Here is a 27,901-nt window from a genome sequence, read left to right as displayed (position 1 = left end):
AGACCTTCTTTTGGCAAACTAAATAATTTTCTCCCAGTGAGAGTGAGTGAAATTCCCGGCGATAAGCAGGCCCTGATACTTCAGTTCAATTCGGCCCACAACACACACACATCACATTCGAAAATCATCATCCCATCCGAACCCCCTCACTCATTTAGACCTCTTTAGTCACTCATACAACACACATGAACACACGAAAAGGGAAAATCCCATTCCGAATCGGAGACAAATTCAGCACAAAGCTCGTCCGCCAATAGCCCAAAAGTGCTTATCGCACCCACGCATCGGTACGCAGCCCCCGAGCAACCCGATCTAAGCCAAGTGAAGGGATCCAGAGATCCAGAGATCGGGAGATCCGGAGAACCTCAATCTCAAATCCCAGAAATGCAGAAGGGCGTCAGGGACAAGGAGAACCGGAATGCATCGATGGGTCCGGAGATCTGCGAGTTCCACCAGCAGCCTTCCAAGCAGAACGATGGTAAGTCAAAGTAATATTAAAATATAATATATCTATTTTTAAAAAATAATACGAAATATAGATCCAGATATACCTGAACTACAGGTTTAACCAATGTAAACAAAACTATAAAAGTCTATATATTTAATTACAATCTTATAAATGACATATGATTTTAACAACTATCACAATACCTAAAATAATAGGCCTCTGTCTGATTTAAACAATATTTTAAGTCATTTTGTAGTTTATTTAAATTGAATAGCTGGCTTCTACAATCTGGTATTAATTAATTCTATAAATTGTATGCTTATTAAGTTTCAATAATAAATATAAAAACATTATGGACAAGCCTTTGAAAATTGCTTAAAAATATTTGATTTAAATAATATTGTTGTATTATTAATGTATTAAATAGTTGGCTTCTAAAATCTGGCAATAAGAGTGGGACAAAAAACATTCGGAAAGCCGTTGAAGATCGCTTGATAATAAATATATTAAATAATATTGTTATTCTGGCTTCAACAGCTAGTTAGTTAGTTAGTTGAACTGATATTCCAGTAAAATCTGGTACTAAGCAGAAGAACTTAATTAATTATTATCAAAGCCCTTTACCCGAGTAATAAATAAAACAATCAATTAAGCCAGGCCTTTGAGAATCGCTTGATAATAAATCACAGCTCGCGATTCCTCCCGCTCCTGTCCATCCAAAAAAAAAAAAAGAAAAGAAAAGTTTTGGCTTTTGGCTGGCATTTGAATTTGACGTACCTGACTCCTGACTTCTGACGCCTGACGTCCACCGTAAATAGTTTCTTTTTTCGGTGCCGGCGTCTATTTTCGTCTCGGCTCTAAATGCATATCAATAAAGGAGAAATGGAGAAGCGGAGCACTGTTTTGGCTCCTGTCACTGTCTTCTACTCGCTGCTCGGGGGACCTCCCCGGAAATACCAAATACGAAATACTGATATACAGATATGGATGGAGGGGCAAGGGGAGTACGACGGACGGATAGGCTTCACTGTACTGCGGGCGGCCGCAGCCAAAAATAAAAAATATACAAAAAATACTACACGAAACCATTGAGCAAACACAGCGAAAAAATGTAACAGGAAAAAGAACAAAGGAGACGCAACCAATTGGTGAAGCGAAATGACATGCAAGGCGACGCAAGGCTATAATATAGGGGGTATACCATAGTTATGGGGGGGATCGGGATCTCGGGTGTTGCAGCAAGTGTTTCGTTGGGGTTTGGGTTCGGGTTACCCCGTGGGCCTAATGACGCATTGCAGACAAAAACGATATGACGCCTCGTGGAAATAACCGGCGGGTATGACTTTTCCTGAGTGAAATCCGTGCGGTGGGAAATGGAATACGTTGATTATTTTAGGCGATTATTAATCGATTCTTGGCAATCAGAGATTATCTTTTACGATTACTGATTGGCAAACGGAATACGCTGATTATTTTATTCGATTATTCATCGATAATTGGCCATCGTGGGTTATCGTTAACGATTACTGATTGATCAGGCGCGATGGTATGACCATTTTCGATATATTATTATGCTATTAATGATACAAAGACATCATATATTATTTATGTTAAATTTAAAGTAAAGCTTAAACCTTGAGAATGTGATACTGCCTGACTATCAAAGTTTCCTCGCCGTAAAATGGGTTAATCACAGTTTCGGAAAGCGTCTCCCTTGCGTGGCGCCACCGCCAAGTCATTGAGATTGAGCCGCCCGCGAGGACCTCTTCTCTAAGGACGTCCCGCCGCTGCCAGGGCGCTGTCAAATGCCAATAAGCCGACATCGTCTCCATCTCCGGCAAAAACAACCAAGCCAAAGCTGAAATACTGGAAAATTGGTGCCAAGCGGGCCATGCAAAACACACAAAGGGCGGGGGTTCCAGATTGGGATATCTGGGGGGTATCTGTATTGCCAAATCAGCTATTTTTATCGTCCTTTTTTGGCTTTTTAAAAACTTACTATCTAGCTCTTTTTTATTTTATATTCATATTTAGTTTAAGTGTTATTTTAAGGTTATTCTCTTTATATTAGAAACTGCCAATGCAATCGCTTTTAATCTTTGTTCTGATTTATTTCCGAGTGGGACAAAATCTATTTGTAAAATGCTTATTTCGTAATTGCGACCATCTGTCATCGCCAAATGAAATCCATGTGCCAAAATTTTGCAAAATTCAAATAAAACATAAATGTCAAGCTCTTCGAACGCAACTGTCGTGATGAATGGCTGCTAAAATATTCGAGTATTGAAGATTTGCATAGAAATTCGTTTGTTTTTGGGTTCTCTATGATTCACAATAAAAATAATCCAAAAACATGGGTATTTCCTTTGTGAAAATTCGCCATCACTGATGGAAATCGCTCACGCGCCAAAAAGTAGGCAGCAAAAAGAGTGGCTGAAAAGGCGGGTGATCCATATAAGCATTTGTCCCGGCTCAAAGGGGATTTAGAGAGCATAAGCATATTTTTATTATATTTACATGTGCACATATATTTTAAAATTGCTAAACAAATGCTCCGACCAGAGGGCTAGGACTTTGCTGCGCTGTTTATAGCCCATGTCGTGCGCAATTTATGTTAATCACGGCGAAGTTTCAATGGGGGTGAAGAAGGGGTTAGGATGCCCCCAGTGGCCCGCCCCTCCGGCCTCCACAGCCACGTGTAGTAGGCCTACAACAAAATAACGAAAAACTATTTTTTGTTGTTTTTCTGTTTTCTTTTAATACCCTATCAAGAGGGCATCATTACATTGGGCAGAAGTATGGAAACGCATCTCTGAATATTATAATAAAAGATTTGGAAAATAACTTATTTTATTATCATAAAGACAATTTTTTGCATTTATAGATAATATTCACTAAATTGATATGAAACTTGTTCGATTCGTGTATTATGTGCTGACAAACAATCATGTCGGGTTTCCAGCGATTACCATATCGCATAGCCGCTTGGGGAGCCTTTGAGTGAGTGTATATCTGGTTCGGCCTTTTGGGCGGGCCTTCAATTTGTTTTTGTACTGTTGTTTTTTGTCTCGGTGCCTTGCACAAAGGCAACGCCGTGGCAGCAACAATTTTAATGCCGTGGTTTACTGTGATTCGCAATTTCGCCAAAGGCAGCGACGTCGACGCCGGCAGAGGCAGAGGCAGAGGCCACCATTGTCGTCCGCGTTGGTTTTGCAGCTCGGCTCAGCTGAGGCTCAGTCTCAGTCAGCAGTTGCGCTAGCAGCTGAGCTGAGCGAAGAAGAGAAGAGCGACTCGAAGCGATTCGAGATAAACCGTTAAGTTGGGCTGGTCAAGCACGCGCGCGCTGATCTGTGTGTTTTTTTTTCGAGTGCATCCTAACAAGATGGTGGAGAGAGAGAGGGAGGCGGTGTCCGCCTCCTTGAGCCGCCTACTGAGAACCTTGAGCTCGGCTTCGATGAGCAGACGTCGCTGTCCCCTCGCCCTCCTGCAGCCTCTGCCAGGGCGCCAGAGCGAGATGGACAGCGCGGAGAGTGCGGAGAGATGCTGCAGCAGTTGCAGCGAGGACAGCAACAACAATGGGCGGGCCAAGAGCGAGGAGAGAGAGACGGAAGCTGAGCTGGAAGCTGGCGAGGGGGGAGAAGAAGAGGAAGAGGAGGAAGCGGAGGGAGAGGGGCAGCTGGATTCCAAATCCAAGGAGAAGGAGGCGGGAGAAGAAGATGAGCTGGAGCTCAAGAGAGACAGTACCGTTAGTGTGAATGTGGTGAGAGCCAACTTCAAATGCAATGACATGGAATGCTCCCTAGTCCTCGGCGACTATGTGAATGGTGAGTTCCGTTAGATTCGCCACCCGCAACAGAGAAAAAAATTATGACATATGTTCTGATAACACTGTGCAGCACTTTTAGTGCTTTTTAAATTTACCTCGATGGATGCTATATTTTTGGATTCGTTACGAATTCCCAAGTTAAACTGCGTTTTCCAAAAAGTTCCCCGACGCAAGGATTCTTAGCAAAAGGACCTCAAAGTTCGAAAAATGCTGAAATTAGCCAACTTTGCGGAGCTCTCAGAGGCAAATGGATGCATGGTTTGATTCGATGTTAAAGTTTTTTAAAAGATACACCCCTTATCTTTTAAACCCCATACTTAAAAAATTTTTTACATTTTTTTTAAGGCAGAAACAAATTCTAGAAAACATAGTCAAAAAACATAAAAGTATACAGCAGCGGTCAAAATGGTAGTAGTGTTGCCGCCCTGTGTATTTAAAAGTTTGTTGTTGTGATTGATCTTTTCCTGGTAATATTGTATTGATCATAATTTTACTATTAGACTAATTGGATAAGAAAAAATTACAACATCAAACTTTTAAAAACACAAGGCGGCAACACTGCTACTATTTTGACCGCAGCTGTATGTTATTCAGTTTTTTGACTATGTTTTTTGGAATTAATTTCTGCCTTAAAAAAAATCCTAAAATTATTTTATGTATGGGGTTTAAAAGATAATGGGTGTATCTTTTAAAAAACTTTAACTTCGAACCAAGCCATGCATCCATTTGCCTCTGAGAGCTCCGCAAAGTTGGTCAATTTCAGCATTTTTCGAACTTTGAGGTCCTTTTGCTAAGAATCCTTGCGTCGGGGAACTCTTTGGAAAACGCAGTTTAACTTGGGAATTCGTAACGAATCCAAAAATATAGCATTCATCGAGGTTAATTTTTGATGCTGCATAGTGTAATCAATTTGATAGGATAAGCTTGCACCACTTTGATTTGTTTAACTAAGGGCAGCACATTATTTAATTTATTTTAAGCTAATGCAGAATAATTCTACATTTAATCTTATACATATCAAATTTCTCATCGAACTGGTTTTTTTGTCGGTGCACCTCCTCCCCCTTTTATTCGCCCACTTCATGATGTTCACTCAAGCGCTGTCAGCAGATAATGAAGATTCAATTTGATGTGTTAGCACAAAAAACGGAACAAAAGAAAGCACTCAAGATGGTTATGCAAGAAACGGAGCTTGGATTACCCTTGAAAATATCTTTAATAATAAGGGGAAAATATTTTCACTGTGCCATAGAATTCCATTGTGCTGGAGTTTATTACTCATACGCAGTGTTGACATGTTTTAAATATGTATGTAGGTTTGTAAGTGTATCTTTAGGGCTGTAAATTTGTCTTTTTAAGCAATTTTAAGATCTCAATTAAAATTCAGATTTCTGACAATCTGGGCAGCTAATAAAAATTAAGCTCTAATCTGGCACACATGTCGTATGAGTAATTTTTGTGAAAAATCTGGAATATTGCAAACTAAGTTCGTTTTTATAAGCTAAATGAGTGTTCAGGAATATCAAAATCATGATTTTAAGATAATATCAACTGACTCACTGTCTCCCTAGAGTTTGCACATCAAAAGAAGCATACACAATCTGCAGATATCCATCGGGAATACTTATTATTCAGCAAAATTTATAATTCGCTTTTCACTTCCAATTCGTGTACATCGTTTATCTCTGTCACAATTATTATAGAGAGCTTCAAAATGCGGATTCGGGTGATTTTATTTTTTGTGTGAACAAAAACACACATGTCGTCCGCTGCCAAAATATGGCAAACGGAAATTTTTAATTGCAATTTGTTAATTTGCCCAAAGCAGCTAGCAAATAGAGCGCTACTGTGAATACGGGCTCAAAGGAACTTTTAAAATAAAATAAAAACCGTAATTGAAAGTATGTATTGATTATTATTTTTAGTAAATATGAATATTCGAATGAATATTATTATTATATGTAAATTCATGTTATATTGATTAATAGCTCGTTAAATTTTTACGACTATGAAATTTAAAGTGAACATTATAATCAAAGTACCAAATTAGTTACTTTAATAAGTAGTTAATTATAAATTCAATTTCTTTAGATAAAATAAAGTTTATCTTTGAGGCTTTGAGTGGATTACCATCGTTATTCACTGTAGATACGAAAAGTGAGGCAAAGTTCTTGGCGGACAAATCGGGGGATGGGGTGGCGAAAGCTAATCGCTGGCACAATTCGATGATTGACGAGGGCCAAGCGGCGCAGGGTCTCGCAGAGGGGGGTGATGGCGGGAAAAGCGAGGAAAATGAGAAGTTCGGGGGGCAGGTGGGTGGTGTGGTGAGGACGGCATGCGTTTACGGTTCGGTTAGAGAGTCTTCTTTTCGCCTTGGCAGTCACGGCGTCTTGCCAAAATAGAAAACACATAAATTGCACGATCAAGATCATTGCTGTTGCCTCAGTTGCTGCTGCAGCTTCTTCTTTCTGATATTCCCTTGCATGGGGTATTATAATGTGATATGTAAGATAAAACATTGTGCAGTTTTATTAGGTCCAATATTTTTTAGTGAAATCTAGATCTTATCGCATAGTTATTATGTGAAATAACGAAATATTGTTGTTTTGTTAATCGAGTATATTTTGAGGTTTATAAAAGCTAAAGTAGAAAAGATCGGTTAAATGGAAGGGTATTAAGAATACAGCTTTCTTTCTTTTCAATGGTTTTTCCGATTCTTCTCGCTTTTCATCCACTTCGATGACATAATACCATAGGCAGAAAAATAGGGGGAAAAAAGGAAGACGATAGAAACCGACTGATTAAAAGTTTTCGCCTTCTCCTCTCGTATCTTCTCTTCTCTTCGCTTCTCTGGCTCTCTCCTCCCGCTCGTTGACACCTGTTCGTTTTGTGTCCGCGTAGGCAGCTGACAGCTGCTGCTTCTTCTTCCCCTCTCTTTCCACAAAAGTTTCCCACGGTTTATCCAACCCCCACCCCAAAATCACCCTCCCACTGATTTCCCACTGCCGCCGAGGGAGCGACTTTGACAAATTTGTTTGGCATCGAGGCTTTGCTTTGATTTGTTTTGCTTTTCTTTTCTTCTAACTTTTCTTTTTAGCTGCGTTCGTTTTATTTTTATTGCTTCAGACTAATAAAAAAAACAAAAAAATAGCGAGCAGCATTTGATTGAAAGAAACTAAGTGGCTAAATTGTTTGTCCCAAGCAAAAGAATGGGGCAACAATCATTTATTTAGATCTTAGGAGTTTTTATTTCAGCTTGTATGGAAAAATAAAATCGAAAAAGCGAGAATGCAGTTATCGAAAATATGATTTTGATTTTAAGGGATATCGGGATTTTTATCTAAAACTATTATTATTTACAAATATTACTGAGAAATACCCAAAAGATAAGGATTCTACATTGTAATTGTTGGTCAAAAACCCCTTTTACCGGTCTCAACTGGAACTATCTCGATATTCGGCGAACTAACTAGATGGTGTAAACGTGATCTGGAGATATCCGTAGCCGTGATTCGCTCCACCTTCGGCAAACATTTGTTGCTCGTTAGGATGTGCCCAAGAATTCCACGAACCACGAACTACGAGCCGAGTTTGTTACTTCTTTTTTCTATTATAGTATTTTTTTCCCCGTTTTTTTTCTCCTTTTTTTGGCGTATCCAAGGCTGGTTGCCTTTGGCTTTGGCTTTGTTTGAGCCATCGAATCGAATTCATGTTCACGGCATGCCATGGATGGATGGATAGGATGGCTCATAGATATGCATGGGTATGTGTGGAGCAGAATGCCAGGACTACCTTGCACTTCCTTCGAGCATTAGACAACGAGAGCGAGAGAGAGAACGAGCCTTTGTTTATTTGTTTATAACAGTAGTCGCAGTGGAAATTCGAGTTGGCTCACAACGGCTCGAATCATCGACTGCGGCTCAGTTCGGCCAAATCAGTGGTTATCATTTGACGACGCAATGCGAATCGAAAGTATCGTCTAGTCTCGTAAGTCGGTGCGGGAATTATAATAATAATAATAAGCAGAAGCGGAAAAATAATAATAATGCCGCATATCGCGGCTTTGCAAGGCGATTGCATAAGGACCTAAGACCTGAGGCAAATGATATTATATATCCAACCGAGTGGTTTGCATTTTTTCAAAGTGTGCCAAAAACGAGTGAATCGAGTAGTGAAATCAATCAGCCATCTGTGCTCCCATTTTCGCCATCCAATCCCCCGAATCGCTGGTCTTCCCCCCTTCACAATGCCGTAAGCATCGAAGCACTATAGTATAATACCATGGACTTTGGAGGCGGTCGCGTGCAATTCCTGCAGGCTCAGCTCTTTCCCGTCTGCACGCTGACCACGTCGAGCGGAGGTAATGAATGGTGTTATTTAAGGATATAATCTATAAGAACTCTGTGAAAACGTGGTTAAATCCCAAAATACTTTAAGTATTACCCATTAAATTAGCTTAAACCGATAATTCGTTTGAAATATAGTGAAATCCTTAACATTTTAAACAAAAGCTAACTTTTAAAAAGGGAATAGTGCATTTAAACTTGTTTTCTTTTCTAGAATTAACTACACTAATTCAATTTGACAAAATTACTGCTTTTAAGAATGGCTAATTTTATGATTTTTTAAATATTTTATATAATTGAGTAGATTGATTTATAAATCAACAATAAGACATTTGTCAAAAGTGCTGTCAAGCTGTTCAATCCAATTGATAATACAGTAGAGCTTCTATAACTAAAACCAACTTTTTTCTTAAAAGTATAGATAATTTTTAACTAATATATATATACTTATACATTTTTTAAATGTACTAAAATTGTTTATTTATTTTAAATTTAATTTTCATGTTGTTCATACTCACTTTCAATTTGTTGTTAGTTGAGTTTGTTGTTCCTGTTGTACGAATAGATTGTCTAAGGGCACCTCGGTGTTGTTGTTGTTCGTTAAATGGTTGCTGCTACCGGTAGTTCACTGTACTACATGACCAGCAATGGGGGAATTTGTTGAATACTGGGCCTTTATCGCCCCGCCCCGAAGGAAAGTTTCGTTGTGCGTCGTTCTCGTTGTCGTTCGCTTGGATCCTTTTCCACTTCCCTCTAATGTCCCCACCTCTTGGCCCACCTGCAAGCGGATAAAGTGCGGATAAATGGGAATTAGAATTAGCCGCAAAACTGTTTGATTTCAGTCGCCCCTCGCGGCTCGGCTGTCATGACAACGGCAATAAAAAATCATTAACACAGAAATTCCGGAATCGGAATCGGAATCGCAATTCGGAAATCAAATTCGCTGCCGGTTGTCAACCAAGAACGTATAGATATATATGCATGTATAGGTATAATACGGGGGTATTCGAACCCATTTCAGTTCATTGAATTGCGATTAACGGCATTTCACCTGCATAAATCAAAGCCACAGGCAGTAAACTCATTAATGTTCCTTGACTTTTGGGGCCCTCGACTACTTCATTATTTCTAGCGTGGAAATACGCTCGGCTGGGATCGCATATAGACTGTTCCGCTGCAGGTGAAGTGGAAATTTCGGTGGTGAATTCGAAACGGGGAATCCCCTAGCCGGGAATTTCCAATAATTGGGCCCAATCACATGTATCTAGGTTATTTATACCGCACTGTGGGGCATCCTTAGGATACAGAGTTAATTAATAGCCTTTAGGTTAGGTTCCCATTTCATTTTTATACAGTTTTTATGAAACTTTAGATCTATATGATTTTATTAAATAAATTATCATATTTTATTATTTCTATTTATTTGATTAATTATTAAATTAAGTATTTTAAATCTTTTGATTTTATATGAAATTTTAAAAAAATATATAATTTGTTTTGAATTTAATAAAGTTGATATACCCCAAAATCTTTGCCATTATGTAGAACGATCTGGGGGGCAATGCCATAAAAGCGTCTGGAGAAATGCAAACAAAGAGAATGTAACAACGAAATTTATTAAACAAATTTCATTTCAGAATGCAAATTGCAAACTCACAAAAAGAAAAATAACAAAAAAATAGAATATGGCCTAGGCAAACAGGCGCGAGAAAAAATGCCGAATAAAAATTGTGAAATATTCTGGGGTGGCGAAAATATTGCGCTGTTCCGCGCGGATCAGTTTTTGGGATCCGGCCTCAAAGGCATTGGCCGAATGCCTGCGATTGGGATAAACAAAATGCCATAAATATTACGAATAATAATACAATTTAAGTAAATAATATGCAAAGGCTGCAATTAGAGGCGATCGGTCCGCAGATCTCTGGCTCTCGATTGCCGCCTGCATTTGAGCATAAAAATTTAATTAACGCCAAATTCCTGCTGTCTTTTTCGGCAGCGCGGCGTCTGTTATTTCAATGCAACAATTGAAAATTGAAAGCGGAGAGAGAGAGCTTTTTATTCTTTTTTTTTTTGGTTCAGCCCTTTCACCTGCGTTCCCTTTCCTATTTTTGGCTTTATTATGAATGAACGCCAAATGTTTGGGACATTTCAAAGAATTACCTTAAATTAGGACCAGTTTTCTCGATAAAAAACTACACCCAAAAAATATTTAAACATAAAATTTTCCGTAATTTGTAGTTCATATCTAAAAATTAATTTTTTTTATAAGAGGAACGGAACGATTTGAAAAATTTAATGTCAATAACTTTTACACTGGGCAAAGATTTTTTTAAAAACAGTTTAACTTTGTAAGCTTAATCTGAAGTTGTAAGTTTCCTTAAAAATTACTGATACCACCCGTATGACAGTTAGATTTTAGTTGAAAAAATATCTTTCTCCCATTTCTAACCTTCTCCAATTATGAATTTAATTGGAATAATTGGAAAGGGAGATATAAAATTAAATTTATGATTGAAAGCTTAGATTAAAAAACCTTTTTTAACGAAGGCAACAGTGCGTATGTGTGATAAATTTTGAAACCAATTCAATTTGCATTATTTATGGACATTTTTAGATTAGAGCTACAAACTAAAAAAAATACTTCCGAGTTCACAAATCCAGGCGACAAATGCCATATAAAAGCTCGCCAAATTGCGGTCCAAACGCAAACAGAGCACATCTAAAATCAACAATAATAAAAACATCACACGTGCAGGGGGTTGGGTGGGGTGAAAGGTCAAGGTCGCCGAATGAGCTTTGTCATTCCCCATAAACTGCAGCTGAAGTGGTTGAGTGGTGGATTTGGTTTTGTGGGAACAGCTGAAGTGCGATTTCAAATGGCAAATGAGGCAATGAGGTTTAAAGTTTAAATAACATTGTTTCTTATCTGAATACCAATAAAATGTAGGTTTTTTTAAACATTTTGAAAATAATTAATGATTTTACAAACACATAATTTTATATGATTTTTTATTTGTTTTTTAACTTATTCATATATTCAAAATGGTTATTTTTTTAGTGTAAGTCCGTCTAGGGGTTTATCTTTCTAGGGTTAATGAATCCCATTTTGGGGACATCAAGATCACCCAGGCTCAGAAGTCCTGTTCTCTCTCGCACAAAACAGCTGTAAATGGGAAACTTTTAGCCAAAGCTCCGCCAAACAATAACAATGGCTGCAAGTCAGACGCCCACACAAACACACACCCAGGATAACGGTGCTGTTGAGAACAGCTGAGCGCGAAGCTTGCGTCGGCAGCGAAAGTGCAAAAGCTCTCTCCCACACTCTCTCTCCGTCTCTGTCTCTGTCTCTGTCCTGTCCCTCCCCTCCTCCCACTCATCCCATCCATCCCCTTCTCTCCCTGTGCGATTCCTCCTGCTCTTTCGCATTAAATAATATTCGCAGGCAGCGACGCCGGCAGAGACGGCGGCAGAGCTGAGCATTTCCCATTCGCTTGGGTTTTCTGTTTTAGTCAACAACAAAACGCGCAACGGTAAACGACAATAAAAAACAAAATTCAAAACTCAAAAGAAAACATTCAAAATTCCCAAACAAAATCAAAATTAAACAGAAATAATTTTAAAGTGCAAAAAAAAAAATTACTGTAAAGAAACTTTTCAAAGAACCGATACTGAGAAATCAAAATTTTGAAAACATTCGAGTACCAACCAAAATATTTGAAAAGTGTGCCGCCATATAATCGGTTGTCTATAGCTTGTCTATATTCACATTTTTCTTTTGCCAATTTTTTAGATTTGTTTTATTTTTTTCTGTTTGTTCGAGTGCCACAAATTTTGAACATCGTTTGTCGAAAATAAAAACACAGAAAGCCAAAAAACCAAAAAACGCCAACAAAAATCAGCTAATACGCGAACAGCTGTGCGAGTGCCACCCCCTCTTTCAAGTCCCCCGCCGCCCACAAAATTTAGCGTCCACCTCTGTTTTCGTTTCGTTTTTCTTCACCCGTGTTTTTGTGCGCTTTCGAGATCGTTTGGAGGAGCGAGTTCTGAATTCTGTGCCGGTAAGAACATTTCTTGGGATTCCTTGGGGTTACACAGAGCGAAAAGCATTAAATATTTAAAGTAAAATGTAAAATAAATCATAACAAAAGAAAAGTTCCATTCTATATCTTCCATTCATCTTAAGTTCTCTTCGTCACTGTTTTGAGGAATATATTCCGAATATATCTTACAAAATGGACAATATTTCGAATCGTAATATTCCTAGAAAATAAGAATGACAAGTCAAAAATATCTACAGAAAAAGCGAAAATTATATTTTTCATATATTTATATCAGCACAAAGCAAAATCTTGACATCAATATGATCTTGTTTATACACATATTGTTATAAACATCGCCTTTTGTTTCGAGTTAAGATCATATTCACAAGAAGCCATAGTAAACATTTTGCGCAGTGCACTCCCATAGAAGCATTCAAAATGAGCCATGAACAATTTGACATACTTGTGCTCAAGTGCTTCCACTGAAAATCAACTGAATAATCCCCTCGACAGCTCCCAAAATAATTGGCAGAAGATAGCCAACAAAACTCTTGAAAAATATGAGGTGTGAGTCTGTTACTTCCAAACGGATAACAAATAAGAATATTAAGAATTATCTTTTCTTATTATTATTTTATATGTAAAAATCCATTTTCTTTGTTTCGAATTTTTCGCCTTCTCATTTCTTTGTATAATTTCTTTTTGTTAAACATTTCATTTAACTCATAAATTAAAATTAATATACAGAACGAATCTTTAAAAGCAAACCGCGTAAATTTTCAAATTATGTACACGTTTTATGGCCTTTCGTTGGACTTAATTTTAACGCGAACATAAGCCACATCCAAATCTATTAAAAATCCCCGCGGGACATAAACATAAAAAGTAAAAAAGCCGAAAATTATTAGCGATATTAATCGACTTGACAGGATCTAAATGGTTGGCTGCTGCGGAAAAACTTTTTCACTGGAAGCCGCCAAAGATTTACAGTCGCCAGACATTAGCCCACCTCCCCATTTTCCGCTTTTCCAGCGAAAAATTGCAATAAAAGAAGCCAATGAGGAGCACAAAACATGCTAAAAAAAAAAAGAGAAAAAAGGAAAAGAAAACAAAATCGGCTTTTATGTGCTAATAAAAACCGACTAAGCAGACACACAAAGAAAGCAAGAAAAGCGAAAAAGAAACCAAAAATTAATTAACAAAATATGTTGCACTGGCGGCAAAACAAAAAGAAAGGAAACGCTCCAAAGAGCGAAATTAAAACGAAATATATACATTTGTTTGGCACACACAAAACTTAACTTCAAGAAATATGAAGAGCAGGGGGATTCCCCGCACATATGGCAATTAATTGCTGTTGACAAAAGTCGCCAAATGTCGCTTATTTAGGCCATATTAATGGCGATTTGCGCCTACCGTCTAAACTTTTGCCCGCTGGAGGAGGAGACAACTTTTTGGCACGACAAATGTTTATATAATTGCTGACCCACTGAACCACCCCCTCATAATAATCACACAGACACACAGGCCTTGACTTGAACATCACATCAGGCATTTTCTATATCTTTCACATCTCACAGTTTTGTAAGCAGTTCGTTTTTAAATTGAGCACATTTTCATTTTGGCTTTTAAGTTTTTAAGTTGGCTAAATCTCACAATTCGCGATCCCCAAACTACGATCCTCAGATAAAAAGCCTTTAAAGCGATAAAAAGGTATGGATCGGTGGGGTGAAGTCTTAGATTTTCCATTTTCCAATCCTGAATTTAACCGAAATAATATAATATATTTAATCTATTATTTCCGAACCCTTTTGCAGGCTTCCTTGGCAGTTTCCTATCGAAGGGCCTGAAGACCAATCAGCTGGTTGTGAACACGGATGAGAAGACCCTGCGACCGGTTGCCCGTCTGAAGGAACCGCGCGATCTCTTCGCACTGCCGAAGGACAAGGACAATGACTGCTCACAGCAGGCCCCCAGATGGCCGGTGGAGTGTCAGGTGAGTGGGGGCAATCTATGAGGGGTATCTATATCCAATCCCTAACCCAATCGAAGGACGCGTCTGAGGCAGAGCTGTCCTAGATTTATGCCAAGAATAGGGGATGGGGGATGAGCTTCAATGCCTTTGACACGCACCTCTCGTCTGCCAGGATATCCCAGGACATGCGTGCCGCGCCCCATAAATATTAATGCACATAAAACACGGGTGGCAGGGGGTTAATGGGGTGAAGGCTTTTAAAGGAGCAGCCGCAAATCCAAAGAAGTCACAGGTTAACTTCGCTAAGCCGAACTGATTTAAATGGATTTCGGCGTTTTTCCTACAAATTGTCAAGGGGAAAATTGGAATTAATAAAAAAAGGCTACATTGAAATATTATTTTAAAGACTTTAGTTTAAAATTCAAAAAAATTCAATAAGTGTTTTTAAGATTTATATATATAAGTTTTAAAAGGACTTTGACATTTTTAAAGATTACTAAAGTTATGAGTTTAGGATTTTTTTTTATAAAAAAATGTAAAATAACAATAACAAAAAATTAAAATTAATTTATAAAATTAAATGTATTTCCCCTTTGACATGTAATAGTTCATTTTAGGCACTACACACTGTGGTGCCCCTCAACCATCTTGCTTTTATGTAGGTCAAATTGCAATAAAAGGTGCACACACTAGGCCACGCCCACCGCCGCCCCCGCTTAACCCATGGCATGCGGTAAACGCTCGCCAAGTGCAATGAAAATCCTTTCGTTTCCGCTTTGAGATTTTATTTATTTGACTTTTTTCGCTTTTTTGCCCCTCTTCCCCTTTTTTTTATCTTTTTTCCTTTACCTAATTGTTGGCCAAGTCGTTAGCATTGTTAACAATCGATTTTATTTATTTGTACTCGATTTGCATTCGATGCGCTGCCAAATTGTGTTGGGCAAATATTACACATTACACATACGCCCCGTCTGCCGCTGAATGAGAGCGATTTATGGGGGGTTTCGGCGTTTCATCGGCGTTTTTCAGGGGATTTTCGGGCGGAGGGGGTTCTTTTTTTGCCAGGGGTCAAATACAAAATTGGCCAACTGATTGATTAAACAGGCGGCCAAAGGGGGCGGGCGGGGGTGGCAAATGAATCAATTGGAGGTCAATTGTTGAGCAATTTGTGGCGCAATTCGAATAAATCGAAAAAACAAAGGAAGCCCAACATTTCCTTGTCAATTAACATGGCTTGAAATGAACACAAACAAAGGCGTACAATGTAAATTTTAAAATCAATAAAATATGCAAGTATTTGTTGCATTTTATAAAGGTATTTTTCAATTCAAAATTAATGAATTCAAAAGGAGTTTTTTGATTAGATAAAAATATTAATAAAACATATGTAACTATATTTTTCAAATCCTTAACATATTTTGCAGATCAAAATTCAAATACATTGTTCGAAAAACCAGTGTAAAATTCTAAAAAAAAATACATTTTTAAATCCCAAAACTCACCACATTTGCTATCGTTGTCCCGCTCGCTCTTCACCTTCGCCGTATTACCGTTAACTCGCTTCCTATTTTCGGGCTCCAGTCACACACACGCACACATGCACACTCGAAAAGTTCGGCAAACTGTAAATGCAATTAAAAGAGCAAAAATAAATAAGAAGTCAAGAAAGTTTATTTGCGAAACGTCTTTGCCTTTGCGACGGCGCTTTTCCTTCGCCTTTCCTTCGTCTTTTTGGCCATGACGTCCAAAATGCAAACTTAAATAAAAAGTGAAATTCGAAAAACGAAGAACGAAAAACGCCTTCGGTGTTGGCTTGATTCGCATTGTTGTTGCTCTTGTTGTTGTTGCCACAATGACACTGGCATTGGCAATGGGCATGAAAAAGTTTGTATTTTTTTTCGTTTTTTTTGTACTTTTTCATAACCAGGAAAATGAGAGGGTCATATTGGCTGCAAACGACAGCGGACAGGCAAAAGCCGTAGGGCAAAATAAACAAGCTAATTAGTTAGTTCTGATATCATACACACAATCACAGCATAAATAAATAAAACGGAATTAAAGTAAGCCAAAAAACAGGAAAAAAGAACAAATTCCTCCGAGGGAGAAAGAGACGCGTGTAGTGAGTGTAGAAAGAGAGGGGGAATTGTTGCAAAAACTGACGCTGATATGTTTCAATTAAGCCATCACACACACACACAACTGCCAGCAAATCGTTGTTCGTGTGTGTGTGTGTATCAGATTTGCATGTTTTATCGTCCTGTTTTGGCACAGTGTGCAAAAAAGGGCGGGAAAAACGTTGAAATATTTAACAGAAATAGTTTTGAATTTGAGTTTTAAAAATTTGAATCCTTATTAGATTTCTTTGAGGAATAATGGATTTATAGGATATTTTTTATTAATATTTTATTAGTTTTAAATTTTAATATTTTCTTAACATGTAAATTATTAAATGGCCCAGTTTGTAGGAAAAATTATTCATACGCCATGCATACCAAATGATGATAAATAATGTTTGTTCGTTTTTATACTATATTCTTGATATTTATAATTGAAATGTGAACAATGTGAACCTATGCCAACTGTTTGTATATGCGACCACATTGCGTATGAGTAATGGCCTTATAAAAGAGCCCTGCAAAAGGGTAACTGATCTGTTTAATAATAAACTTGACTTGAAACTAGTAAAATTAATTGCTCTAAAGGTCCTTGAATTATTAAGTACCATAAATATCTTTTTTTGGTTTCGCAATATTATCATAATAATTGTCGACCCACTGTGCACGTCTTACATGTGTAAGCATATCAAAAGGCTAAACAAATAAGCTGCTCGAGCTTGTGGGCAGAATTACAACGACGACACAAACAGCAGTAAAAGAACATCAAAGCCTCAACTGAGGACAACTGAGGCAGGAAAATGGGGCTTGATTTAAGGAAATGGCAAGGAGTGGGCAGCTGGGCACAAAGCAAATCGTCATCGGTGACAGGGAATTTAAATGTAACAGTAACTCTGAATGACATTCGCCAATTTCCTTGTCGAGGACGAAGGAAAAAAGCGATGAGAAATTCTGTGCGAACAACATCTGCGGCATGAAAACGAAATATCACTACGTATAATTAGTGAGACCTTGAAAAAACAACAGGTGTTGCAGTAATTATCGAACTTATAACGATTAACAACAACTAACTAGAAATCGAAATCAAACAGCTAGTTGCGTACCTATAGAATTCGCGTTTTCGTACTTTAACGAATTTGTGCAAATGCCTTGGAGATATTTTAAAACTGATTTTTTCCTTGAACTCTCTATTCCCATCCAGGTCATCGAGGAGCGCATCACACACATTCCGTACGTGCCCGCTACGCCGGAGCCCCTCAATGCTCCGACCGGAAACGAGCTGAAACCTCGACCCGTTGGCGAGGAGAACGGCATCGTCGTGTTCAGTTACAGCCCGATTAGCGCCGTTAACTACGTGAGTATTTCTAAACCCTATACTCAGCATCATTTACACAGGATTAACTCGATTTCGATTTGAAAATCTAATTAAAATTAAAGTGAAAAAAAGGATGTTTCCGTAAAATTGATATAGCCATGTAAATTTCAGGTCATGCAAAACCCATATTGTTTTTACATGAAATACTCTTTTCGACCAAGTGAAATTTACCTGACCACATAACAAATTAAAATTGATCTTAAATAATGTAAAATCGATCTACGTTTCATATCGATTTTTTTTGTGTTTAGAGTTCAAATCGAAATCGAAAGTAATCAGTGAAACTAAGGGTATTACCGGCACCTTGCACCTGCACTAACCAAAACTGGGGGATTGTTTAAGGGGAAATAACAAATAACTAACCCGCTTTCGAGGCCAACTGAAAATGCGAAAAAAACTAAATGCGACGACCACACAGGAAAAGCCCAAGGCGAAGAAGGAGGAGGATGAGTCCAGCGACGAATCGGACTACTCCTCGGATTCCCGCCAGGATTCCACGCCTCCCAGCAGGGCCACGCCCATGCGTCTGGCGGGGGGCGGTGGGTGCGCCCGTGGCAAGCTGAACAGCGTGTCCAAGATGATCAACAACGTGGACAATCGGTCGACAAGTGCGTCCCTGGACGACAACGATGACTACTACGACGAGGAGTACGATACCTCCGGCGCAGGCTGCGGCGGCAGTGTGGAGGCCAAGGAGAAGGCCATCGTCAAGGATCTCATCGAGGCGAAGAAGAAGCGCTACCAGGAGGAGGCGGAACCAGCCGGCGGAACGGCACGAAACTCGAGGGCCGCCAGCCGTTCGGAGGCCGCCAGCAAGGAGCCCAGCGATATCGATGATATCTGGAAGAACAACACCAGCGAATACAAGCCCGCCTCGCCGCGCTATGTCCTCAGTCAGTTCGGGAAGAATGTGGCCAAGGCGATGATCGACAGGATCGTGGATCAGGATGATCCCGCGCTGCACCCGCCGCCGGGATCCCAAAAGGTATCGAACAAGTTCGCCGTAGCCCCCGTCAAGTTGCCAAAAACGAATATAGCCCGCTTGGAGGTGGCCTTCGAGCGAAGTGCCCGAAAGGATCGATCCGCTGCAGTGGCTCTGGCTCCCGAAAAGCGGGGCATTAGCTTTCCTCGCGGGGATAGTAGTGCCAGCTCCTCCGAGGAGACCAGCAGCTCGGGTCTGGGTGAGGAGGAGGATGAAGAGGAGCCATCTGACTCCGATACAGAGGATACGGAGGGCAGTGGAGATGGCTTGCGCCGAACTTTGAAGACCAATTCGGCCCGGCTCGCTGGTGGCGCCGAGAAGCGTCCGTGTCCCGGCTCCGGATCCGTTTCGGATACCGAAACTCTGGTGGGAGACGACAGCAGGAGCAGGCTGACTAGCTGTAAGCGAGGGGTTGATTAAAAGAGGGGCACTTGATTTGATTTTTTTGATTTTATCATGAAAGTTCTATTTGGAGTTGGGTAACATTTAGAATTTCACTTCACCTTTTATTTTATTTTTTTTATTATTTTTTATTTCCTGGTGCTAAATAATTCTTATAAATTAATGCACTAGACACCGTTTCAGTAGAAATGTTTTATATAGTTGATCAAAGGGGACACTTGATTTGTTTTTTTAATTTTGTCATGAAAATTCTGTTTGGAGGGACATGGATAGTTGGGTAATGCAGGTCTTGTCACATTTAGAATTTTACTTCACCGTTTTTTTTTATTTTTTTTATATTTTTTTTTTTATTTTTTTTCTTTTTTTATTTCCTGGTGCTACAAGGATTTCCTTATAAATTAATGCACTAGTCACCGTTTCAGTGGAAATGTTTTATAAAGTTAATCAAAGGGGGCACTTCTTGATTTGATTTTTTAATTGTACCTTGAAAGTTCTGTTTGAAGGGACATGGGTAGTTGGGTAATGCGGGTCTTAGCACATTTAAAAATTAACTTTACCAGTTAAGTATAAATATTTTATAAAGTCATTTATCAAAGTTCAAGTAGGCAATAAGATGAAATGGTCTTAACAGTCCCTCAAAAGAGCTTTCATTACATGGGTAACCTCCTCAATAACCCCATCCACCCCCCAGCTGGTCTGCAGCAGCAGGACCACGTTCGTTCCAGAAGCCGCCAGTCGCCTCGAGCGGTACCGCACACCCATGCGGCCACAGTGGCGGCGGCGGCGGCCTCAGCAGCGGCGCTCGCCAGAGGGCGCCACCGCGACAAGGACGGCTGTCTGGGCGGCAAGGACGAATTGGCCACCAGGGGCGGTTTAAGTAGCTTAGACAGAATGGGAGCGGGCACAAGCACTGGCACCTCCTCGATGGGCACTCGCACCTCCTCTCCCGTCGCGAACAACGTCTTCCGGCTGAGCAAGGATCAGCAGCTGAATTCAATGGCCAGCCAGGAGACGACCGGCACGCTGAACTCGTTTGCAAGTACTAACCAGACGACGACCGCAACCTCGTCGCAATCTTTCCTCTGCTCCGATTTAACCCAAGCGCAGTTCAGCCGCTCGGCCGTCGGCGGCGCCCGCTTCGTGACCAACTGCCATCCCATGAACCCCGAGGAGTACGACGGCCTGGAGTTCGAGTCGCGCTTCGAGAGCGGCAACCTGGCCAAGGCGGTCCAGATCACGCCCACCTACTACGAGCTCTACCTGCGACCCGATCTCTACACCAGCCGCTCGAAGCAGTGGTTCTACTTCCGGGTGCGTCGCACCCGGCGCAAGATGCTCTACCGCTTCTCGATCGTCAATCTGGTCAAGTCGGACAGCCTCTACAACGACGGCATGCAGCCGGTCATGTACTCCACGCTGGGCGCCAAGGAGAAGAGCGAGGGCTGGCGGAGATGCGGGGACAACATCTGCTACTACCGCAACGACGATGAGTGAGTAGACTTATCGCATTACCCTTACCAAAAACCTTATAAAGAATCTATTGCTTTAAGAAGGTTAAAAATAAATTGTTTTACAATCGATTAAACCTTTAAAAACATAAAAATAATTATATTTCTGCAATGGAACCAAGTTAATGCCTAACTAACCGACTTAAAATATTCCAAGGCAGATTCCTAAGGGAAAATGAGAAGTAGAAAATGTATCTGGATTCAAAACAAGATATTTATCCATCGAAGTTTTGAAAAATGATCACTATTACTCGATATTTAATATATGCTTTCCCTTAAAAACATCGATACTATATACAATACAATATTGTGAAAATATCGAAAATATCGATCACTTTTAAGCATTATTATCAAATCTCTAGATATTTTGATTTGTGAGGTATTTTCAACTGTATTATACACCGAAATTATCGAAGCGATATTGTGAAATATCGAAAATATCGATTTTTAAGCTTTAGTATCAAATCTCTAGATATTTTGATTTTTGAGGTATTTTCAACGGTATTATACATCGAAATTATCGAAGCAATATTGTGAAAATATCGATAATTTTTTAAGCTATAGTGTCAAATTTCTAGATATTTTGATCTTTGAGGTATTTTCAACTGTATTATGCATCCTTTCCCCCCAGAAGTGCCAGCAATAGCGCCAACGAGGACGACGAGGACAACTCGACGTACACGCTGACCTTCACCATCGAGTTCGAGCACGACGACGACACCGTGTTCTTCGCGCACAGCTACCCGTACACCTATAGCGACCTGCAGGACTACCTCATGGAGATCCAGCGGCATCCGGTCAAGTCAAAGTTCTGCAAGCTGCGCCTGCTCTGCCGCACTTTGGCGGGCAATAATGTCTACTACCTGACGGTGACGGCGCCCTCGTCCAACGAGGAGAACATGCGGGTGAGCTGGGTTCCTCTATATAAATAATACACATTTCTAAATTATTACTATTACTATTATAGCGAAAGAAATCGATTGTGGTGTCGGCGCGTGTGCATCCCAGTGAGACGCCCGCCTCGTGGATGATGAAGGGTCTGATGGACTTCATCACCGGCGATACCACGGTGGCCAAACGGCTGCGGCACAAGTTCATTTTCAAGCTGGTGCCGATGCTGAATCCGGACGGAGTCATTGTGGGCAACACCCGGAACTCGCTGACCGGCAAGGACCTCAACCGGCAGTATCGCACGGTCATCCGCGAGACATATCCATCCATTTGGTATACCAAAGCCATGATTAGAAGGTGGGTTCTTAAAGTGACTTGATTTATATCAATACAAACAATTTTATTCGATTTTTTCCAGACTGATTGAGGAATGCGGCGTGGCCATGTACTGTGATATGCACGCTCACTCACGAAAGCACAACATATTCATATATGGCTGTGAGAACAAACGCAACCCGGAGAAGAAGCTAACCGAGCAGGTCTTTCCGCTGATGTTGCACAAGAACAGTGCGGATCGGGTGAGTCTAGTATTAGAGCTTGAAAACTATCGATATTTTCGATAATTTCACAATGTCGTGTCAATAATATCGATGTTTTTAAGAAAAAACAGTCAAATACAGTGATAATATTATAAATTTATAGTATTAGAGCTTGAAAGCTATCGATATTTTCGATAATTTCACAATATCGTGTCGATAATGGCGATGTTTTCAAAAAGAAAGGATTAAAATCTAAAAATAAATTTATAAATTTATCGGTAGTATACAATTTTACTAATAATATTTAAATTTCCAAACTGTAGTTCTCCTTCGAGAGCTGCAAGTTCAAGATCCAGCGCAGCAAGGAGGGCACCGGGCGTATTGTGGTCTGGATGCTGGGCATCACCAACAGCTATACGATCGAGGCCTCCTTCGGCGGATCCTCGCTAGGATCGCGCAAGGGAACGCACTTCAATACGCAGGTGAGCTCCGGGTTAAAGCCAAACTCTCTCTCTAATCGATATTGTAATGCGAAATCTCAACGAATAACCTTTCAGGATTACGAGCACATGGGACGAGCATTTTGTGAGACACTTTTGGACTACTGCGATGAGAATCCGAACAAAGTAAAGCGGCACGCAAAGTTGTTTAAACAAATCAAAAAGATAAGAAAACGCGAGAAACGCGAACAGAAAGCATTGAAATTACAGAAAATGGCCGATCAGGGATGTATAATGAACGACAAACTGAAAGTGAAACGTTCTGTGGAGAAGAGTGTCTCCTAGGAATGTTCCATCCCCCCAAAAAAAAAAAAGAAACTCTCGATCTTAACCGATCCGAACCGATTCGATCCACACAAACCGAAACACACGCTCCTTTCTGTAAACGCAACTTGTGCCAGTTATCGTTAATCGTTATAATCGTGAATCGTAAAGCGTGTTTGTAATCGCAACTAGTCGCTGCCTGCGATCTGTCTAAAAAGCGCTGCTGTGCTGACCCAGAATTTAAATCCCCAAATCCCAATCAGAGTTCAAATCCATATCTCTACATATTATATTCTTCGTATATCCAAGACAAATTCAAAACCACAAACAACAATCACACAATCGGCCAGAGCCACAGAGGTTATATGACAGATATATCGGATATATCGTGTATATCTGGGCATATATCGTCTGCATGTGAATTCAATCGGGCATTGAACTTAATGCGGCATTGAATTGAATTAATTTTAATGCTGTCTATTTGCGCGTATCGCAGTTTTTCTAATGTTTTTGAGCACCCAGTTGCGTGGATAGAGCCCAAAATGGATATCCTATCCACGCGACGGGTACTTGAACTATCTATATATCTATCTATCTATATATACACCTGATCCACCTGATCCCGCACAAACGTACCGAGATAGTCAGTTAGTCACACCCAGCACAGCATCGCCAGGCACTCGAGCTCTATTTATTCTTATTTCCTAGTCGCGTTTCTTTCGATGTTGCTAGCCGTAAGCGTAACCGTATTATTATAACCGGAAAATATTATTTTTTGAAATAAATACCATATATCAACCATATGATTTATGTTCTCGTCTTTTGGTTAGCCCTAAGTTAATCGCTTTTCACATTAGCTTCTACTGCTTTTAGCGAACTGCTTGATTATCCCGCACTCACTCATATTTTTAATTTTTATTTATAACCTTGTTAACTTAACTGATTTATTTCATTTTCCTTTTCGCCAGTGTATGATTTTTCACTAATCCAAATGCATTAACATTTACAATAGATTTTAAATTTACTCAAACAACAGGACAGGCTACGATCCAAGATAATCGAAAGACTGATGCGAGAAGGCTCCAGTGCCGACGAGCCCTTGAATATCCCTCTGTCGGATTACTCCAGGTTGGTCTGGGGTGGGTCACTAGTGAATCGATTGGTTCCGTAACCACATACCAAACCCCCAGCGATTACTAACAAATTACTAACTACTAATCCCAACCCCTTAGCGACGAGGGCAACTGCAGCTCGAGTTCCGATAACGAGGGCAAGCACTCCATAACGGCTTCCGATCTGGAGGGACCCTGCTGTGCCCCCACCCGAGCACCGCCCAGTTCGCCGGAGGTCATCCACGAGATACGCAAGGTAAGTGGGGATCCATTTGGGTATCCTACCCCTTGCACTGCACTTTCACTTGCACTTTATCAACACCAAAATCCCAGTTCCGCATGCGACGCATGCGCAAGGTGATGCACGAGCTGGACAGGATCTACTTTACGCCGCTGTTTCAGCGCAAGTTCAAAACTCTGACCACCTTGAAGAGAAGGCGTCACAAAATGGGCGTGAAGACCGCTCCTCCAACTGGGAAACGTCTGCGAGGAGGAGGCGGAGGAGGAGGTACAACCGCCACTGGTGAAGGAGTATCATCAGCGATCACGGAGAATCCCAGCAGCAGGCAGTTGGCCAGAAAGCCAAATCCGCCCCCTGCACCAACAAGAGAGGTCAAGAGAGTTCAGCAGTCGGCTGGGCCACAGAGTTCCGATAGCACCGACAGCATGGATTCCTCGCAATCGGAATCGCTAAGGGATCCGGACTGCTCCAGTGCCAGCACCGGATTAAGTACTGCAATCGGAAGCGGAACCGGAAGCGGAAATGGAAATGGAAACGCTAAAGAGGTCGCACGCAAGGTCAAGCCTTCCGGCGGCGTCAAGAAAACGGGCAAAAAGAAAAAGTTCATGCCCACGGAGAAGCGGAAGCCGGTGGTCAATCAGAAATTGCACGTGGATCGAAACTTTCGCCTGTGGCTGGCCAACCGACGCATCTACATCTACCGCAGGAAGAAGGTATACGCCTATCCGCCTAAGGGAGTGAAAATTCCTCTATTTCCCCTTTCCATTTTCTCTATCGTAAAAAAAATTTCGCAGTTATTAATACTTGGGTAATCACAGAAATCAATTAGACTTTTAAAACACTTGTAATGGTGTCAAAAAGTAGGCAACAAAATATTTTGAGTACCAAGAGGAATAAGTAATTTCCAAATCCTAGAATTAAATTCAAATCGTGTCAAAAAGTATGCAACAATATATTTTAAATATCAATTTTGATTCATTCCGCAAGAATGAATTCACTGTATACTTTTAGACACCTTCATAAGTAATTTTAACTTCTTAGAATTACATTTTAAATTCCTCCTAAGCAAAGTAAGCAGAATATCAAGCCTATCTAAGCCTATCTATCTAATTTAATACTAAGGGAGTCTTTAAATCGATTTTCCCATGAGAGATCTTTAGATAAATTTTGCAAAAGAGAAATCGAAAGTAGTAGATAGTTTTCCAGGGCAGCAGCACCAGCACTTTGCACGACTAGTTTTATAATTCCCAATTCCCGCCCATATCTCCCGCCTCTAATCCGTTCAGTCCACGCAGGCGCGTCGCACCAAGGTTCGGGGCAAGCCGCCCAAGAAGCGCGGCGAGGTGGTGCGCACCACCCTGGACCTGCCCACCACGGATCCGGGCTCGGATCTGCACTTCTCCACCGACGACGAGGAGCACTCGCCGACGAGCGGCCAAAATGGCTACGGTGCGGTGGCCCCGCTGCGGCACACGCTGCTCCAGAGCGACCTGCAGCGGCGCTACATCGAGGAGATCGGCGACACGGTGGTCCAGAAGCCGAAGGCGGCCCACATGCCGCCAGAACTGATCGTGACCACGCCCTCGAAGAGCGGCGGCACTCCGGGCGGCGGCAAGAAGCTGGATGTCTACAAGCTGACTCCGCGCACAGCGCCCGAATTGGATGCGCTGATGCAGCGGCAGGCGGGCGGAACTGGCGCCTCCGCCAGGCGCACCTACTCGTGGCACAATCTCGACCAGCAGGAGATACCCAATGGTGGTCAGGGCAAGGCCAACTTCTACATGGGCGAATCGAAGCCGGCGATGAAGGCGATGACCAAGCCGCCGCCCAGAAGGTGCGTATTTTTCAAGACGCGAATTCTTCAGTAATTGATTTTCTCTTTCCTTTTTGGTTCCCTTTTAAGGAGCGTTCCGAGCAACTTCATTCCCCAGCGGCCTGCCAATGTCCAAACGGCGGATGACCTGCAGCTGAAGCTCTCGCTGAAGAAGAAGGTCTGGACGGGAGCGCACGGCGATGCGGATGGGCGTCCACTGGCCTGGTACAAGGGTCACTCGATGGGGGGCTCCCAAATGGCCAACGCCACGGCGGCCATACGAAGTGCAGGAGGAGCTAGTGCTGGCCAGAATCGAGCCATGTTCACTTCCAGCGGCAGGGAGCAGAATGGAATGGCCATGGGCATGCCACCCGCCTTTGTGGGAGCACCGCGCAAGCCCAGGAAGCTGGAGCAGGTGGATCTGTTCAAGTGAGTGTATGAGATAGTCAGGCAGTCAATATATCTAACGTTATTTTCCCCTGCAGTGCCTGCTCCCAGAAGCTGCTGCTGTGGCAGCAGCAGGAGGAGCACAAGCGCTCCCAGCCGCAGCAGGCGCAGCGCCTGATGAAGGTGGAGGATCCGAGGGAGCAGCAGGCCTTCAAGCCGATGCAGATGGCCAAGAAGGCGGCGGCGGGCCAGGCCAGGGCCATCCAGCAGCTGGTGGCGGGCGGTGGCGAATCGGCGGGCGGCAAGGTGAAGCGCAAGTCGAGCAGCATGATGAAGATAGCGGAGACCACGCAGCTGGTCACGCGGTTTGCCCGGAGTCGCAACAGCGCCGGTGGAGGGGCAGTGCAGCAGCAGCTGCAGCAGCAACAGCAACAGCAGCAGCACCAGCGGCTGATGTTCAAGGGTGGCGGCCAGGGTTCCGGATCCGTGGCCGCTCGGATGCACTCCGCCGGCGTGATGCAGGGAGGCAGCAACGGCGGCGGAGGAAGAGCTCCCAATAAATTCAAGACCGGCGGCCTGGTGATCACGGCCGTCCAGCAGCCGGCCAACATGCCAGGTGGCTCCTCCTCCTCCCGGCGGATGAGGAATGCGGCCGGAGGGCTGCAGGCGAAGAGCAGCACGGGCGTTATGGGCTCCTCGTCCTCCGGAATGCAGATGCAGTATCAGCGGAGCAGCGGCGGCAACGGCAACGGAGTCCAGGCCAACAACAAGTCCTCCGCGGGCATCTCGCTGGACACGGTGAATCTGGTGCGCAAGGTGAAGACCAAGCTGAAGAAGCGCAAGTCCCGCACTTTGGCCAATGGGGCACCGAAGTAGGATAGCTCCTCCAGTTGAGAAATCCGGGACTGAAACCCATTTTTCGTTCCAAATTCTAGTCGAATTAAATCAACCCGTCCATAGACTTTGTTGTTACGCAAAAGACGATAAGGAAGTGGATTAGCTAAATTGTCTAAATAATTGATATAACCTCCGTAGGCCTATCTGTACCCTATGCATATGTAATCTCGATCCCTGTACCTACAGTTAATCGCCTAAAATAATGTTGAAAGTCCTAGTGTCCTAGTGTGTGTGTTGTTTT

The 27,901-nt window shown here is 41.7% G+C and overlaps 2 protein-coding genes across 8 annotated transcripts in view; one reads left to right on the top strand and one right to left on the bottom strand.

Annotated features, from left to right (window-relative positions):
* The window catches only part of Nadsyn (NAD synthetase), a 68,478-nt gene that overhangs the window by 40,187 nt on the left and 390 nt on the right, over positions 1-27,901 (bottom strand). Inside the window, exons 2-3 of one of the 2 annotated variants that reach the window (XM_044396242.2) lie at positions 16,138-16,257; positions 9,139-9,398 (exon numbers count right to left, since the gene is read on the bottom strand). The gene's annotated coding sequence lies outside the window, so the exon portion shown is untranslated. The remainder of the gene's footprint in view (positions 1-9,138; positions 9,399-16,137; positions 16,258-27,901) is intronic. The other variant, XM_044396243.2, reaches the window with a different exon arrangement.
* Nna1 (Nna1 carboxypeptidase) lies at positions 88-27,901 on the top strand. Of its 6 annotated transcripts, none has more exons than XM_070218964.1 (16): positions 88-478; positions 14,478-14,656; positions 17,951-18,103; positions 18,543-19,506; positions 20,200-20,998; positions 21,651-21,921; positions 21,984-22,264; positions 22,326-22,485; positions 22,770-22,928; positions 23,004-23,171; positions 24,223-24,338; positions 24,443-24,578; positions 24,656-25,276; positions 25,850-26,397; positions 26,467-26,805; positions 26,862-27,901. In XM_070218964.1, exons 1-16 carry the CDS (start codon positions 385-387, stop codon positions 27,637-27,639), a joined length of 5,766 nt encoding a protein of 1,921 aa, XP_070075065.1. In that variant the 5' UTR covers positions 88-384; the 3' UTR covers positions 27,640-27,901. The 6 variants fall into 6 exon arrangements, with proteins under 6 accessions (XP_070075065.1, XP_070075068.1, XP_016993070.2 ...); XM_070218967.1 differs by having other exon boundaries at positions 89-478; positions 21,648-21,921; positions 23,004-23,072; positions 24,247-24,338; positions 26,862-27,900; XM_017137581.3 differs by having other exon boundaries at positions 89-478; positions 21,648-21,921; positions 23,004-23,072; positions 26,862-27,900.

Source organism: Drosophila takahashii, chromosome X (assembly GCF_030179915.1).
Source record: "Drosophila takahashii strain IR98-3 E-12201 chromosome X, DtakHiC1v2, whole genome shotgun sequence".
Classification (NCBI taxonomy): Eukaryota; Metazoa; Arthropoda; class Insecta; order Diptera; family Drosophilidae; genus Drosophila; species Drosophila takahashii.
The sequence above is the reverse complement of the archived record's forward strand: the minus strand, read 5'-3'. Positions and strand labels throughout refer to the sequence as shown.